Raw genomic sequence first — 17,031 nt, 5'->3', positions numbered from 1 at the left:
TCTTTGTTTATCAGTTTGTAAATGGAAGTGCTGGTTGAACTGAAGATATCACTATTTATTAGCTAATCAAAAATCTACAAACTGGCTAAAAGGAGAGGCTGCATCATGTGCATAAGTGTGTGAACACACTGCAAATAAGTGTGTCTGATTCTCTTTCTGACATATTAGAATGTTTATACCCACACTGGATGAACATCTATTATGTTCGTTTTTCTACAGTTAAATTCTTCCAATGTTTTCCTTAGTCATCATAGATTTTTTTTGTGTGTGTGTGCATGGATTGCTATATTCTAAGGGCTGATTTAAAATACAGACATTTTATAATACATGCTTAGTTTTCTAAGTTAAATTGGAAAGATAATTTTATTTTAAAAGGAAAACTCTTATGCTTGGTAAAAGTGATAAAAAAAAAAAACCAAAAATAGTTCTTTAAGGCCTTTTCCATAGCAACATATTTCTGAGTGAAGTTACACATATCTATAATGCAAACTGGACTGTTCCTCTTTTAAAACTCTCAGTACAGAACATCTTCCCTATTTCCTACCCTTGAAAAAAATAATGATTATCAAGCTTCTCTCTGGCCATTCACAACTTTTCTTCATCTAAAGTCTTATCTAGAAGTAAAGTTTGAAAGTAAAACTTCTCTGGTTCACTTAGACTAGAAAGCACTACTGACTTGGCCCCAACTAGCCTTACTATTTTTCTCTGGAGTTCTGAACAGTGTGGATACTACTGCTAGAACAAGTCCTGTCTTCTCACATGTAAGGAATTTTATCTCCCATCTCTATTTATAGGTAGTTATCTCCCATTCTTCCTACCTTTTGTATTTTAGTAACATCGAAATTTTACTTCCAACTGGGTACAATGGCGCACTCCTGTGATCCCAGTGGCTCAGGAGGCTGAGGCAGGAGGATCCTAACTTTTGGGCCAACCTCAACAACTTAGTGAGGCCCTAAATGAGACAGACCTTGTCTCAAAATAAAAACATAAAAAGGGGGAACTGAGGATATAGTTCAGTGGTAGAGCACCTCTAGGTTCAATCCCTAGTTCCCCTCAAAAATTTTTTTCCATATATTTATTTCATGCCATATCATGTGTGTTTGCTGCTGAATATGTTTCTTTGTTGCTCTAAAATGCCCTTATTTTGAAGTACTTGAGTTACATTTATTCTTCAAAACCCTCCTCAGATTTTTGTGTCTTTCACTCCATTCTCCATGCTCTTTTCACATGACAAATTTGATCACTTCTTCCTTAGTACTATGTTAATATCTTGACATATAATACTTGTATTACATGTGTCACAAGTTACTATATTATTTTTGTGGTGCTGATAATGCCAAGGTCGCGGGTTTAGTCCCCGTACGGGCCACCAAATGCCGCAGTCTGGCTGGGCACAATTCAGGAGCCACTTGTCAAAAGAAACAAACTTTATTTTTAGAACATACACACCGCACCACACAGCTCTTCAGAGCCCAACTGCCACCACCGGCTTCCCACAAGCCTCTTAACCTCCCCCCACTCCTCCTGCTCTTGAGGCCGATTGGCTGGGTCGTGTGGGCGGAGCAAAAAAAAAAGGTCCCCCAATAAGCAGCTCCATGGTCTGAAAGGGTGGGGAAACAGCCCAATGAGCATCACCGCAGAGGAGCCAATCATTTGGCAGCTAGAAGTTTGCTGGGGCCGCTGTGAGCCAATCATCAGCTGGCAGCTGAAAGTTTGCTGGCAGCTGGAAGTTTGCTGGGGCCCTTTCGGCTGTGGCTCTCAACATTCCCTATTAGACTCAAAGTACTTTAGTATTGAATAGTACTTTCTATATAACTAGACTTTGGACAGTAGAGTTCTTGGAATATTGGTGTTAAATAAACTGAACTTGTATTCATGATGTGCAGTTGACACTTTCATGGAGCTTGTTCTTTTGACCTATAGTTTCATATGGAACTATCATTCTCCTTTTAAGATTTCAAAAATGTGAGCTTCAATTTTGTTAGGCATTAAATCTAACACAGTATTATGGTCTAGACATACCTCAAAGATTCGTATGTTGAGGGCTTAGTCCCAAGTGTAACAATAGTCAGAGGTGAAAATTTAGGGAAGTGATTGGATAAATGAATTAATCCATTGAGGAATTCATAATTTGTTGTCATTATTGGTATGTGGTGGAAATGGGACCTAGTCGGAAGAAGTTGGTCACTGGGGGTGTGCCCTGTAAGGGTGTATCTTGTCCCTTGCCCCTTCCTCTCTTTTTCTCTGCCTCCTAGCTGCTGTGAAGTGAGCAGCTTTTCTCCACTATGCCTTTCTGCCATTATGTTCTGCCTTGCCTCAGGCCCAAAGCAGTGGAACTAGCTGACTGAAACTTCTGAAACTGTGAGCTGAAATAATTTGCTCCTCTAACTTGTTTTTCTCAGGTATTTTGTTTCAGCAATGAAAAGCTAACACACAAAATAACTCCGATCTGTTTTATAATTAGTTTGTACTTCTAAGGTCTTACCTAATAGGAAAATTTTGTCTTAAGACTGTAAGTTTTTATTTGTTTACATTTTTAATGTCAATGTTTTCTTATCATCTTAGCCAATGAACAGATTCATTAATAGGTCTATAATAAAAAACCCTAATCTAGTACCTTTAAAAAATACTAAAACAATGTGAAATGTTAGGTTATCCTGATGAATCTACTTTAGGAACATTATAATGAGTTATGCCAAGGCTTTTGATCAGCATAAAAATTGAATAAGGAAACATAAAACTGGATGATCAGAGAAAATAAAGATAGCAGATCCCAAGAAGGATACAATTTATTATCTCTTTGTTTTATAATTCAATACTGGTTTGAACTCTAAATTTCATGGGTTAGAAGAGGAAACATGGAAGTATATTTCTAGGCAAAAAGAACAACTTAATTCTGATACTATCTGATTTTCTTTTTGGATCATAGAAGAGAAAATATCCTAAACCACTTTTTGAGTACAGATTATAATGTCTTATAAAATATATCAAATCATGGAAAAGAAAGTAGAATCAAATGAAAAGCTGGACATAGCTTTTTATAGTTGAGAAACTCTTAAGCCCTGAGATGCATAGACCCCAGGGTGACTCTCCAGTACTTTTTATGAATGTATGAAGTTACTATTGTTATTATTTATGTATTCTGCCTTTTTAGATTAGAACTAATAGTGGCCTTTGAGCCACAATTTGGTGTAAAACTGGTAATATTAGCAACATCATTAAGGAGGAATATTGAGTGTGAAGATTGGAATGTCAGAGGTTCTTGCCATCTCTGGTAGCAGTGTGGTTCTCTCCAAAATTTTCTTTTGAGTTGTGATTAATGACCAACATTCAAGCTCAATCCACAAAAAGAATTGAATACTATATAGCTTTGAAGGTAGAACCATATCTTACTCATGCAAGAAAAAATATTTTATTTCATTCCCATTGGTCTTTTTACATGAATTGGATGGGTTTGGGCCCACATTTGCCCTTTTTTCTGCTGTGAAGAGGATAAACAAATACGAAAGGCAGTTAAAGCAGAGTTTGTTTGCTTGTTTGTTTAATTAGTTGTAGATGGACACAATACCTTTATTTTATTTATTTTTTTGTGCTACTGAGGACTGAATCCAGTACTTTACGTGTGCTAGGCATGTGCTCTACCACTGCAAAGTTATTTCCTTAAGTTTTAAACTTGATTGAAAATAGTATCAATGTTCTAAAAATGTGTATCTTTAAAATTTTTTCCAGACCTTTATAGAAAATTATTTATAAGGTATTTATTGTTATAATAATGATATAATTTTTAAAATGCCTTTTTTGATTAATGTATCACTTTTATATATTTATCACAAGCCTTATTTACTTCTGAAAAGAATTAAATAGCTATGTTTTGGAGTTTATATTAAGTCAACCTGATTTTTTGTTTTGTTTCTCTTTTAGCCACCAGAAAGGCAGATTGTGGTTGGAATATGTTCCATGGCAAAGAAATCCAAATCCAAACCAATGAAGGAAATTCTGGAACGGATCTCCTTATTTAAATATATCACAGTAGTAGTATTTGAAGAGGAAGTTATTTTGAATGAACCAGTGGAAAACTGGCCTTTATGTGATTGTCTTATTTCTTTCCATTCTAAAGGTATTAAACAAGAGGGGGCACCCCTTTTTCTTCTCCGATTATAAAATTAATGCATAATAATTGTAGAATATTGAATAAAACAAAATAATATTAGACCAACCCACTCTCAACAATGTTATATTAACATTTTAGTATATTTCTTTCAGTCTTTTCTATATTTTTAAAAAATTTAGTGTCATATCCTAGGTATAAGTTTATATTTAACTTTTGCATTGTTGTATCAATGTATATTTTTCCCCTGTCATTCTTCAGTAACCTGTGGCATAGTATCATTATGTAGATGTACCATAAAATATTTAATTAATATCTGAATATGTGGACAATTTCCAATTTTTACTATTAAAAATGAGGTTGTGATCATCTCTTTGAATGTATATCTTTGTTTGCATTTGAATTTAATGGGATAAATTCTTGATGTATGAATATGCAAGCTGTTTTTGCCGTATAGAAAATGATCTGTCATTCCTCATGTTTGTATGCATACTTTATGTCTTAAGAAACTAATATTTGAAATTTTAGATCTCACTACTTTTTATTAATTAAGCAGAAATATTGGTTAAGCTTAATTATTACTGTATAGAAAAATCCACTAGTTAAAATTATTACCAAGTGTAGATCTCAAAATCATAGCCTGAAAATCTGCAGATTAAATAAACTAAGAACTAGAAGTATAATTTAAAAGATGTGCTCTCAATTATAAATGTGTTGATATTTAATCATCACCTGTTGACAAAATACGCAGTCCTGAGTTGTTTTAAAGTCTCAGTTCAACAAGAAGAAAATGGGACATAGTTTTTTGTGTCCCCATTGTGTAAATTAATTTTGATTATTTCATAGAGAGCTACAGTCATGATCTTTGCTCACCAAATCACCAAGACCACTCATCTTAGAGAACATTAAAATTTGTTTATCCTTGAGGGTAAGGTGTTCTCTTATACAGTCATAAGATTCTTCCTGTAAAAGCTATTTACCTCTAAAAACTAGGTGTTACATCTAAGTTCATATCCCATACAACATCTCTTGATAAGGAAAATGTTCTTCTTGGACAGTAAAAGTAGAGAACTGACTGTAGGTGTTTTCTATTTGTTGGATTATGTTAGGACACTTCAAATCATAGACATTAAGAAATCTTTTGCAAGTGATGAATTCTGAGAGTCTCTAATACTTGAAGGCTATATAATTTGGGGCCAAGTGATTTTTGGTATAGAGTTTTTACATTTAAATTTCAAAAACTAAGGGGAATTTAGGAATAAATCTTGTTTAACTGAATGTAGTTTTTTGTTTTGTTTTGTTCTTTTAAATTTCAATATGCCTTAATATTTTCTAACTTTTTTTGTAATGTTGCAAAAATAGAGTCTTCATGGATGCACTTCACCTTCAGTGGTTAAATCCTAAAATTGTACATACTGCTGATTTTCACCCTTTTCCATAGATAATATATTCACTAAAATACTGTCACTTAAGGAATAATAACAGGTAGCATATATTATTGAGCACTCACTATGCCAGGTATTGTGCTAAGTGTTTTAGATGTACTCTTATTTCATTCCTCACAAATTCTACTAGGGTAAGACTTACAAAATTCTCATTTATAGCTGGAATAATATATTTAAAGATGTTAAATAAATTTTCCCAAGGTTACATAGTGAAAGGTGTGCCAGGTTTGAACAGCGGTTTATGCTCTGAACCCCTAGAGTCTAGTGTGTGTGTGTGTGTTTCCTTTTTTTAATGGGGTCTAATTATGCTACCCAGATTAATCTTGATATGCTGGGTTCAAGGGATACTCTTGGTACAGCCTTCAGAGTGCTGGGACTACAGCTGTGCACCACTATAGTTGGAGAGACTTTTAGTGTCAATATAGGAAGTAAAATAAAATCATTAAATTTTTTTAGATAGTTTAATGACTTTTCTTACCATATCTGCCATTTGATTCATTTTTATTGTAAAAATTAGTAATTTTACTAGTGTCTAGAAATTTTAGGGAAGTAATTTCTTATATTTTAGCACCAGCTTAGCAATAGCATGATTCTTCTTTTATATTTTGAGTGTATGTGTTATGTGTGAATTAGTTTTGCTTTTGCTATTATTTTTAATGGTACGTAAATTCTTTGACTATCAGCTAATTTGAGAATATAAGCATCAAAATATTTAGTGAAAAGAGTTGTATACACAGTATATTCTTAAAAATTATAAGGTAGTCATGGTTCACTTATTTATATATAGAAATCTTTTTGTATGTGAAGTAATTTTACTTTCTGTTGGATGACTTTGTATATAGTCAGGCACTGACTAACATGTCTCTGCTTTAATTTGTTTTTATAGCCACTGATGTAGTATGCCTTATTGATAGCATTAACTAGGAAAAAAATGAGATTTAATAGTAAAAGCTTAACTAAAATTTCTTTATATATTATACCTTTTATAGAAGTCAGTTATGAACATAATGAGTCATTATTTTATGGGAGCATCAATTCAAGTTGATAAAGTTATAGATGTCAACTTATCTTGAAATTGTTTAGAGTATGTTAATGATATGTGTTCTTAGGATTTCCACTGGACAAAGCAGTTGCCTATGCAAAACTCAGGAATCCATTTGTAATCAATGACTTGAATATGCAGTATCTCATACAAGATAGGTGAGTGGTGAAGTTGGCTAAATTAAGGGAAGGAAAAATTAACATTTATTTAGTACCTACTATATACTGACATAGCATAAAGTGTTTTACATACTTATTTCATAGCATCCTTAAAAAGTATTATTCATAAATAGGTGTTTATTAACGAATTTTACAGAGAGGAAACATGAGAATCAGATCAATTAATTTGCCCAGAGTCATAAGTAGTACCCAGTAGTAGGACAAGAAGTTAAACCACATTTGTTTAATTTCCAAAGCCTACTAAAACCATGAATAATTACAAGTAATTTTTCTTTCATTTGACTGATAGTTAAATTAGGAAATAACTCATAACTAGATGTTTTTTAATGATACAATATATATATTTAAAAATATTTCTCTATGTATGTTAGCATTTATTAAAGGCCAAAAGTATAGATTTATAAATGAAATTATAAAATATGAGTGTACTTATGTATTTTATTTTGTTTATTTATTTTTATGTAGTGCTAAGGATCGAACCTAGTGCCTTGCACGTGGTAGGCAAGCACTCTGCCACTGGGCCACAATCCCAGCTCTATCTATGTGTTTCTTACTCTAGTAAATACTCTTTTAATATCTCCGTTCTGTTTTTTGTTACTATTGTAATATCATATATGTGGAAATACTTTTATGATTTTTGGTTTGGGTTCTTTTTTTTCCTGTTCTCCCAGAATATAGAGTTGTTATTATCTAAACATTTAAAACATTTTCTAGGGCCTATATTATAGTATATGTTCATATATAAGTTATATACATATATAAAAATGCATATATATTTTAACAAGTTTGAGAAATAAAAGCATAAAATAACCATTTAGTTCTGTCACTATATTTACTATATTTTTCATATAGAGAGCAATATATATACACATACATGCTTGCATTTTAGAAAACGAGAATTACATTTCTCTGAGAATACAGTGAACATTTTCCCATGTCATTAAATGTTATTTAAACATGTTTTTAATGGCCAGATTATTTCATTGTGATGTTATCAACTTTAACAAACATTCATTCATTTACTCTCTTTATTTAATAATAATATGCTAGAAGAAGTAGTATGCATAAACTTTTGTTCTCATTGCTGAATATTCCTTGCTGAATATTTCAAGTATTTTTAAATACTTGAAATGATATAGATTTATTTTTAAATCTATATTTTTAAAAAGTTTTAAAACTTGATATACATACCCTTTTTAGTAGTACAACACAATAACATATAACAATAAGTACAGTGTTATATTCATTGCAAAATACAGCAGCAAGAGAGTAAGGATGTTTTTCTTTTTCTTTAGGAGAGAAGTATATAGTATTCTTCAAGCAGAAGGTATTTTACTTCCTCGTTATGCAATTTTGAACCGTGATCCAAATAATCCCAAAGGTAAGAATAAAAGATTTTAAGTATGTTACCTTCTGTCACTTGAAATACTTAGGCCACTCTACTTAACTAAAAGGAATTTAAACAATTCTTAGTATTCTGTTTAACAGTTTTCCTTAATGATTTAAATAAATAATCATTTATTATATTCAGTTAAAATGTGATATTGTGCTAAAAGGTTAACTGATAATTTAGAAGTTATCTCTTCTACTTTTCTTTGGTATGCATTTGACATATCTTTCAGAATCATAAAGTAAGTTTTGAAATTACCTGGTTATTGAATTTGTATTGATTATGGAAAAGCAGGTGACTCATTTCTGACTTAGAAACTTCATGCTATAGTGTCATAATTAAATACCTGATGCTACATATTTTGAAATAATACTATTAATATTTTAAAGTAGCCTTGACTCCTTTTTTTTCTAGTTATCTACTATATGACATGTAAGTTTTATGTAACTCAATCTAAAGGGCAAGATAGCCTTCCGGACTAGGCTGAGCTGTAAGCGCCATCATGGAAGTCGACATACGCCACGATAAGGAACGAAAGGTTTAGCACAAGGAGCCCAAGAGGCAGGACATCTACCTAAGGCTGTTGGTCAAGTTGTACAGCTTTCTAGCTAGACGAACCAGTTGTACCTTCAACCAAGTTGTACTGAAGATGTTGTTCATGAGTCGTACCAATAGGGTACCTCTCTCCCTTTCCTGGATGATCCAGAAGATAAAGCTTCTGAGCGGAGAAAACAAAACAGCTGTGGTCGTGGGGACCATAACACATGACGTGCTCAGGAGGTGCCCAAACTAAAGGTGTGCGTACTGCGCTTCAGCAGCCGAGCCCACAGCCGCATCCTCAAGGCTGGGGGCAAGATCCTCACTTTTGACCAACTGGTCCTGGGCTCCCCTAAGGGCCGTGGCACAGTCCTGCTCTCTGGCCCTGGCAAGGTCCAAGAAGTGTACCAGCATTTTGGCAAGGCTCCTGGGACCCCACACAACCACACCAAACCCTACCTCCGCTCCAAGGGCAGGATATTCGAGCGCGCCAGAGGCCGGAGGGCCAGATGTGGCTACAAAAACCAACCCCGGATCTTACTGTTAATAAAGAGGCTTTGGATTTGATAAAATAAAAAATAAAGGGCAAGATAAATGTTTGTCTTGAAAGTTAATATGGTAACATTGTTTGGGGAAATTTTGATTAATTATTGTATCTGAAAGAAACTTTCAGAAAAATTACTTTCCTAAGTTAAATAATGTCATGTTTTATATTATTTATGATATGAATGATCCTATACATTTTCCAGAGAATGGTAGTGCTGTTCTGGAATTAGTCCTCAATCTCTCTTTATGGCATCATTTCATACCTAACTTTGAAGTCTCTGACATGGTAATATAAAATGGCAAGTCCATAGAATCTGAGGAACAAGTATAGTTCTTAGTTTCATATGTATCATAAATGTTGATATATGTTGTTTACATAAATATATCTAATTAAAATCAAGTAAATACATTATCCAAGTTTTGTTTTCTTTATGATTTCTAGTTTAGAAAAAAGAAGTCCTCAATCATAGCATGATATCTAAGTTAAAAAATAAAGAAAAGAACTAACTATTCATAAGCTGGGTGCATTGTCTGTAATATCTATAGTTCTAGATTTTGAGTCAGGAAGATCACAGGTTGGGGCCAGCTTCAACAACTTATTGAGACGCTGTCTCAAAATAAAAATTATGAAAGGGATTAGGGAGATAGCTTACTGCTTAAGCACCCCAAGTTCAATCCTCAGTACACTATAAGAACAAAACAAAAAATCCCAAATATTCATCCTTGAGAATTAGAATTTGTCTATCAAGTTAAAAGCTACCTCTTTAGGAGTTTAAAAATTTGTACTCTCGAATAAACACTTAAATCACATTAATGTTCATAGTTAATGATCATATGTTAAGTAAATGTTGATGGAATGCTCCAATTTATAATGCTAACCTACTTCCCTACTGGTTCTGTTCCAGGCATTTGCTTCTATACTTCTTCTGTTTTTATGAAATCATCCAATGTGATCAAGATTTTTATACAGTATTGTTTCCAGACCTTTGTAGAATCTGTTCCCAGTATACTAGAACAGGTTTTCTTTCATAGAAAAACCATTATTACAAAAGAAAATGACAAAGTGACATAATTTTTATAATTACCAAATTAATTGTCAATGGTAGAGCATTGATTTTTAAATTTTCTTAGGATAAGCATGGATAGACAGTGAGACAGGGTATAGAAGATATATATGAAGAAGGAAATTACCACATTGAAATGCACCATCTTAAAATTCAGAGGCCCTACTTTCTACAGTACCTGTGCAAGGAGAAATGTCCTAAAGGTGAAGATTGATGTGCTGTGGCATTAGTTTGGAGAATTTTGAAAAGAACAGATTTTACCCTTAGCTGGGAATCAGAATCATAAGAAGAGGTTTTTAAAAATATATCTGTACTAGACCCCACATATCTGTATGAGATTCTACATGAGTGGTTTTTTTTTTTAAGAGCGGGTGATTTAAACATGCTGTTAGGATTGAGCATTCTTGGTGCAAATTTTTTGTTTTCTTCTGAATGTCATTAAAGCAAGATAAATTCAAGTTTGCTGATAAGGCTTATACAGTTTTGCTGCAGATTAGAACAATGCATTCTGTTGTTTGTTTTTTTTAAGCCTTCTATTATAATGAAAAAAGTAATTTTTTTTTCTAATTATGTTTGATTTATAGAATGCAATCTGATTGAAGGGGAAGACCATGTAGAAGTAAATGGAGAAGTTTTCCAAAAGCCATTTGTAGAAAAACCAGTCAGTGCAGAAGATCACAATGTTTACATTTATTATCCAACATCTGCTGGAGGTGGAAGTCAAAGACTCTTTAGAAAGGTAAACTTTTGTAACCTTTATATGAGTAATGTTCTTCATTTTTTGAATAAATTTTATTAATAGTAATATACCTTTTAAAAAAGTAATCAAGCATTTAATAAAACTATAATTTTATCTTGAATTCTTGAAAATGTATTATTTAGAAGTAAATTCATAAAACTGATATCATACTGTTAGAAAAACATGGTGTCATTGTCAATATTTAATGCTGTTTGGCAAAATGCCTACCTACAGAATACTGAAAAAGTACTTAATTTGTCTTCAACCTCTTATTCATGTTTCTGTCAGACTAAAATTCAGTTAAACCAGTCTTTTAGAAAACTGACCCAGAAAAGTAAACAGTTTATAGAAAAAGTTATATTAATAACTTTTTATATACATGAAGATATGCTTAATCATACCCATAATAAAAGAATGCAAAACAAGTCTGAAATATGATTATATCATATTAACTTTTTTGGTTTGTCAAAGATTAAACACTTATGTATGTGGAAAACAAGCACAAGCCTATACATCATAAGCAGGAATGCCGCCTCTTAGCAGTGTAATTTAGCAGCACATCAGAATTAGAAATACACTTACAAACAATCATAGAAATGCAAATAAAAATACAATGAGATGCCATTTTAATAAATAGCCATTAGAGTGGCAAGTGTTAAAGAATCTGATAATACTAAGAACAGCTGGAACTCTTGTACATTTGCTGGTGAGACTAAATTCTTAAAATAGTTTCTAAAAGGTTTTGGCAATATATTTGTAAGTTGAATATGTGCCATCTAGCAATCCTTAGAAACACAAATGAACATATATCATGGTGACACAAGAATGTTCAAAGCAAAATTGTTGTAGTAACCAAAGCTTGGAAAATATCCTAAATATACACTGGTAGGAGAATGGATGAATTCTGGTTTATTTACACAGTAGAAAATTTATAGTAGTATACATGAACAAACTTGACTAACATGTAGCAACATGAATGAACCTTAGAAATATAATTCTTGGGCACTTGGTTTGATCCTCAACACCACATAAAAATAAATAAACAAAGATATGTGTTCATCTACAACTAAAAAAATGTTTTTTAAAAAAGATTTAATTCTTAATGTTCATTTTATTTTATGTTTTTAAATTTTGAACTGAATAGATACTTTACAGAAGAAGAAATACAACCGATCATTTTATTTTTATGCTCTTCAACTTACACATAAGTTAGAGACAGTATAATATAGTGCCAAATACATAATAAACCTTGTTAAATATTCATGGATTAAATAATTATTTGAAAATTTCTAAGATGGAACAATTTCTAAGGTGAAACAAAGGTTATATTATAAAATGAGGGAAATAATGTGATTTTCCACGTTTTTTATTGGTGCATTATAGTTGTAAAATAATGTGGTTTTTATATTGATGGACAATTTTTACTTTCAGATTGGCAGTAGAAGTAGTGTATACTCCCCTGAAAGCAATGTACGAAAAACAGGTTCATATATATATGAAGAGTTTATGCCCACAGATGGTACTGATGTTAAGGTAAGACTGACTGAACTATATTTTGATTTTGTATTCAAGGTGATACTGATGTTAAGGTAGGATAAATTAAAGTACAGATGCTCCTCCATTTAAGAATGAGGTCACATCCCAATAAACCCTTCAGAAATTGAAAATGATCTACATTGAAAATGCATTTAATCAATCTACTGAAAATCAAAGATTAGCAACATGGTGTATAGGGTGAGTTGTTAACACAATTGTGTGACTCATTAAGAGCTATGTGACTCATTGCCATTGCCTAGCATCCTAAGAGAATATCATCACTGGCCCAGGAAAAGATCAAAATTCAAATTATGACTTCTACTGAATGTCTATCACTTTTACACCATTTTAAGTCAAATTGAAAAATCACAAGTACGAATCGTAAGAGACCATGTAGATGTAATTTTGTATTTTGATTTTACCAGTAATCGCAGAAGGAAATACCCTTCACTAATCTAACTTCTATTCTTTATCTCTTTCTTTTTAATTAAGGATGCTCAAGCCATTTTGTTCCATGAATACCTTTGGCAGTTAGAAGCCTGTGAATCCTTTTTTTAAACATAGTGAACTTAAGTGCTTAAAATAAAACACACAGGATTACGAAGAAAGACATTTTATCTAAGTGTAGTTACTAAAATATTTAAAAATCAACTTTTTAATATAATAATTGTGTGATTCTTTAAAGGGACTTTAAATAATAATATATTAGGTGAGTCTAATAGCCTCCAGATTTCTAAGCAGTACACTTTACCCAGATTTTGAGATCTGTGACAATTATTATGTGATTTAAGAATATCCGTATGGGCACATTGATGTACACCTATAAGCTCAGTGGCTCAGGAAGCTGAGGCAGGAGGATCACAAGTTCAAAACCAACCTCAGCAATTTAGTGAGGCACTAAGCAACTCAGTGAGATGCTGTCTCTAAATAACATATTTTTAAAAGGGCTGGGTATGTAACTCAGTGGTTAAACACCCCTGGATTCAATCCTTGGTGACATAGAATAAATAAATAAATAAATAAATAAATAAAATTTTAACTGGTAACAAATGAGATCTTAATATGTCAACTTTCAACTAGTCTTTCTGTAACCACAATGTTCCTTTTAAAGTATAAATTTGATCATGATACAGATAATATCATAGTCTGTCCTCTGTCATACTAATTTTATTTCTTAAAGCATAAACTGCATCAAATAACTTTTCCATATTTATATGCATCCTGCTGTTTCATATGTCTGTCCTTTGTGTCCATTTACCTCTGCTTAGAATGCCTTTCCTTCTCTTGTTCTGATTCATTCTCCACCTTTTAAAAACTTCTATTTTGGCAATTTTTTTCCTTCCATGATGTTTTATAGTTTTTTTTAATCTCTTTTTTGTTAAACTAAAACATTTTGAAGAGTTAATGCTCAGTTTAATAGTTTCCTATACAGAATGAATTCTTGCTTTACCAGTGTTGCCATATAAGTATTTATAACCTTTTCCAATGAAAATTTGAGATGTAAAATAGAAAAGTTGTCTTATAATAATACAGAGTCTGAACCATTTTTTGTTACTTTTTTCTTTGAATTTATTTTTTATTGGTTTTACGAGTGTTTGTGTATGTGTGTGTGTGTATATATGTGTTTAATATTCGTCAAAGGTTTACACAGTTGGTCCAGATTATGCTCATGCTGAAGCTCGAAAATCTCCAGCACTTGATGGCAAGGTGGAACGAGATAGTGAAGGAAAAGAAGTAAGATACCCTGTTATTCTCAATGCACGAGAGAAATTAATTGCTTGGAAAGTCTGCCTTGCTTTTAAGGTAAGATGTTAAGACAAGCCATGTAGACCTTTGTAAAAAAAATTCTAATTCTTATTCTTGATTAAGAGACATTATTTGGATTTATAATTAGAGTAATAAGCTGAGAACTGTTCATGTATTTTGCAAGCGGATTTTTATAGTGCTAATATATTGTATTCTTGTAGTACCAATATGTTCTTTCTGTGTTATATAAAAAGAAACTGTATGAATTTTTTCTGACTTTAAAATTGCAGAGATTAGTTCAGTTAAACAGTGTTTAGGGGTATTGTCTAATCTGTTTTTAAGAAACTAATTATAAGTATTATTTACTTTCATAGAACTGGTAAATTGTCCTTAGTATTGTAGCCTTGGCAGTCAATTCTTTTGGACTACTGTATAATAGAATATGTTCATGAAAGCACTGTAAAAAAATTTCTTAAAACATTTTACTTCTAATATTTGATTAATTCCCTTAATCTATATTAACAGAATTTTTACCTAACTTGTATAAAAGTTTAAATAGAAGTAGTACAACTGACATTTAATAAATAATAAATTTTACCTTTTTGAAATCTTACATTGGATACATAACTTAAAGACTAATAGATATTACTGGTTATTAAATAATAAATACTTTGTGTGTTAACCATAATGTCTCTTTTGTGGAAGAAATGTTAGATTGTAAGTAAGTTTTAATAGATTTATGTAAATTGTCTTATTATACAAGGATCCCAAAAGCTATGAATTCAAATTACATTATAGTAGTGCATGAGTATTTGCATAAAAAATGTGGAAGAAAATTTTCACAGAGTAACAAATTTATAACTTTCAGCAATTTTCTTCCAAATTTATTTTAGGTGCTCACAAATATGTGATTATGAGGAGATTAACAGATTTACAGGAATAATTGAACATTTCTTCTGGGATAGGTCTTTAATACTTTTTTCCTTTATTGTGTTGGGACTTAAATGACCTAAATTTCTGCTAGTGTAAAATTTTATCTGAATTTTCAAAATATTTGCTTTTCGAAAATTGAAATTTTAGTTGGAGATTGTTTTGATGCAGTGTTCTGTTTTGGCCACTGTAATCCTTTATACTTTATGTCTGTTTTATGATAAGGAATTTAAGTAATCATATGGAATATGTAATATATCTTTAGAATATTCAAATTACAAATAAGTAATTTCTTTCCCTTACTTAACATGAATTGAAACAATATATAATAATATACTTTTAGACATAAAATATATGTTCTAATAAGACTAGAAAACTGAATCATAATAATTTAAAGTTTATAACTTATTTTAAATAGCAAACAGTTTGTGGCTTTGATTTGTTACGAGCCAATGGACAGTCCTATGTGTGTGATGTCAATGGCTTCAGTTTTGTGAAAAATTCCATGAAGTATTATGATGATTGTGCAAAAATACTTGGGTAAGAATTTAATAATCTATTTTCTTCTCTTTACTTTGCATACTAGTTATTCAGAAACAAAATAATTGGTAACATTGAAGGATGAAGTTTTTTTTTTTTTTTTAAGTATTGTGGAGTAAAAAATCAGTTCATAAAATGGCACCTCCAGAGACTGTACCAGATTCTGAATTATAGGTGAGATTATCAAAGACAGATTAATTTATAATCAGTACAAAGGCCTAAAGATGTTAACTTCATAGAGTTAGAAATGCTATAACATGGTGATTAAAATATTCCTCAAGTTTTACTGTGTAATTGTAGTTGAAATTAAGCTTTTTAAAAAATTACATTGACCTTAGAAGTGTGAAAAATATGAGTTTTGTCTAAAGTAAATTGTTTAGAAATACAGAATCAGACAGGTTGCATGAAGGTCAGGGAGGCCAAGTGTCAGAGACTTCAGCAGATTATTCTGGTTCTTGTGGAAAAGAAAAGGGGAGAAAGGAAAAGGAAAGGGAGGGGAGGGGAGAGGAGAAAAGGGGAAAGATCCCTGTAAGAGAGAAGACTCCCATAGAAGAAGCCCTTGCCCACTTGTTCCCCACAGGAAGGGAAATTGGTGACTGCAGAACAGGAGTCAGAGGAAACAACCCTATTTCTGGCTTTGAATTCACAATCCTCCTGTCTCAGCCTCCCGAGCTGCTGAGAAAAATAGGAGCACATTGTTATTATTTTGCTGGCTGTTTGCATTTTTGTTTAATAAACTGCTTTGCTTGCTCAAAAAAAAAAAACAAACTTTGTTGTCTTATTTAATAGTGCAAAATTAACATTCATGAAATAAGTAAGATAGAAATTTTTGGAATTCAGGATTCTATGGGTGACATTTCTTTATGCAAGTATATGTTAAAGATATTCTCATAATATTATCAAGTGAATATATAAAATTATTGCAGGTAGAAATGTCAGTTTTATATTCTTTGATTCATTTTCCTTGTAACTTGATTAGGAAGACTTAGCAAGACAAGAACTATTTTTGACATTTTTAATACCTTGATTTTATTTATTTGTCTGTTTATTTATTTAATGTGTGCTGACAATCAAATCCCGTGCCCCACACATGCTAGGCAAACATCTTACTACTGAGCTACAACTGCAGCCCCTTTTTAACATTCTGAAGCATATCTGACAAAGCCACAGAAAACTTAATACTTCAAAATGTTTGATAATTGGATTCATATTTTATAGTATGTTTTGAA

General features: G+C 31.7%; 1 protein-coding gene and 1 pseudogene across 24 annotated transcripts in view; both read left to right on the top strand.

The window, feature by feature from the left end:
* The window catches only part of Ppip5k2 (diphosphoinositol pentakisphosphate kinase 2), a 124,041-nt gene that overhangs the window by 11,035 nt on the left and 95,975 nt on the right, over positions 1-17,031 (top strand). For all 24 annotated transcript variants that reach the window (XM_071612364.1, XM_071612363.1, XM_071612368.1 and 21 more), the window contains 7 exons: positions 3,922-4,117; positions 6,663-6,753; positions 8,070-8,155; positions 10,896-11,050; positions 12,482-12,583; positions 14,228-14,389; positions 15,681-15,802. In XM_071612364.1, the coding sequence (XP_071468465.1) occupies positions 3,922-4,117; positions 6,663-6,753; positions 8,070-8,155; positions 10,896-11,050; positions 12,482-12,583; positions 14,228-14,389; positions 15,681-15,802 (914 nt within the window). The remainder of the gene's footprint in view (positions 1-3,921; positions 4,118-6,662; positions 6,754-8,069; positions 8,156-10,895; positions 11,051-12,481; positions 12,584-14,227; positions 14,390-15,680; positions 15,803-17,031) is intronic.
* On the top strand, positions 8,667-9,268 carry LOC114086378 (large ribosomal subunit protein eL18 pseudogene; annotated as a pseudogene).

Source organism: Marmota flaviventris, chromosome 5 (genome assembly GCF_047511675.1).
Source record: "Marmota flaviventris isolate mMarFla1 chromosome 5, mMarFla1.hap1, whole genome shotgun sequence".
In the NCBI taxonomy this organism is placed as follows: domain Eukaryota; kingdom Metazoa; phylum Chordata; class Mammalia; order Rodentia; family Sciuridae; genus Marmota; species Marmota flaviventris.
This window is presented reverse-complemented; position numbering and strand designations above follow the sequence as displayed.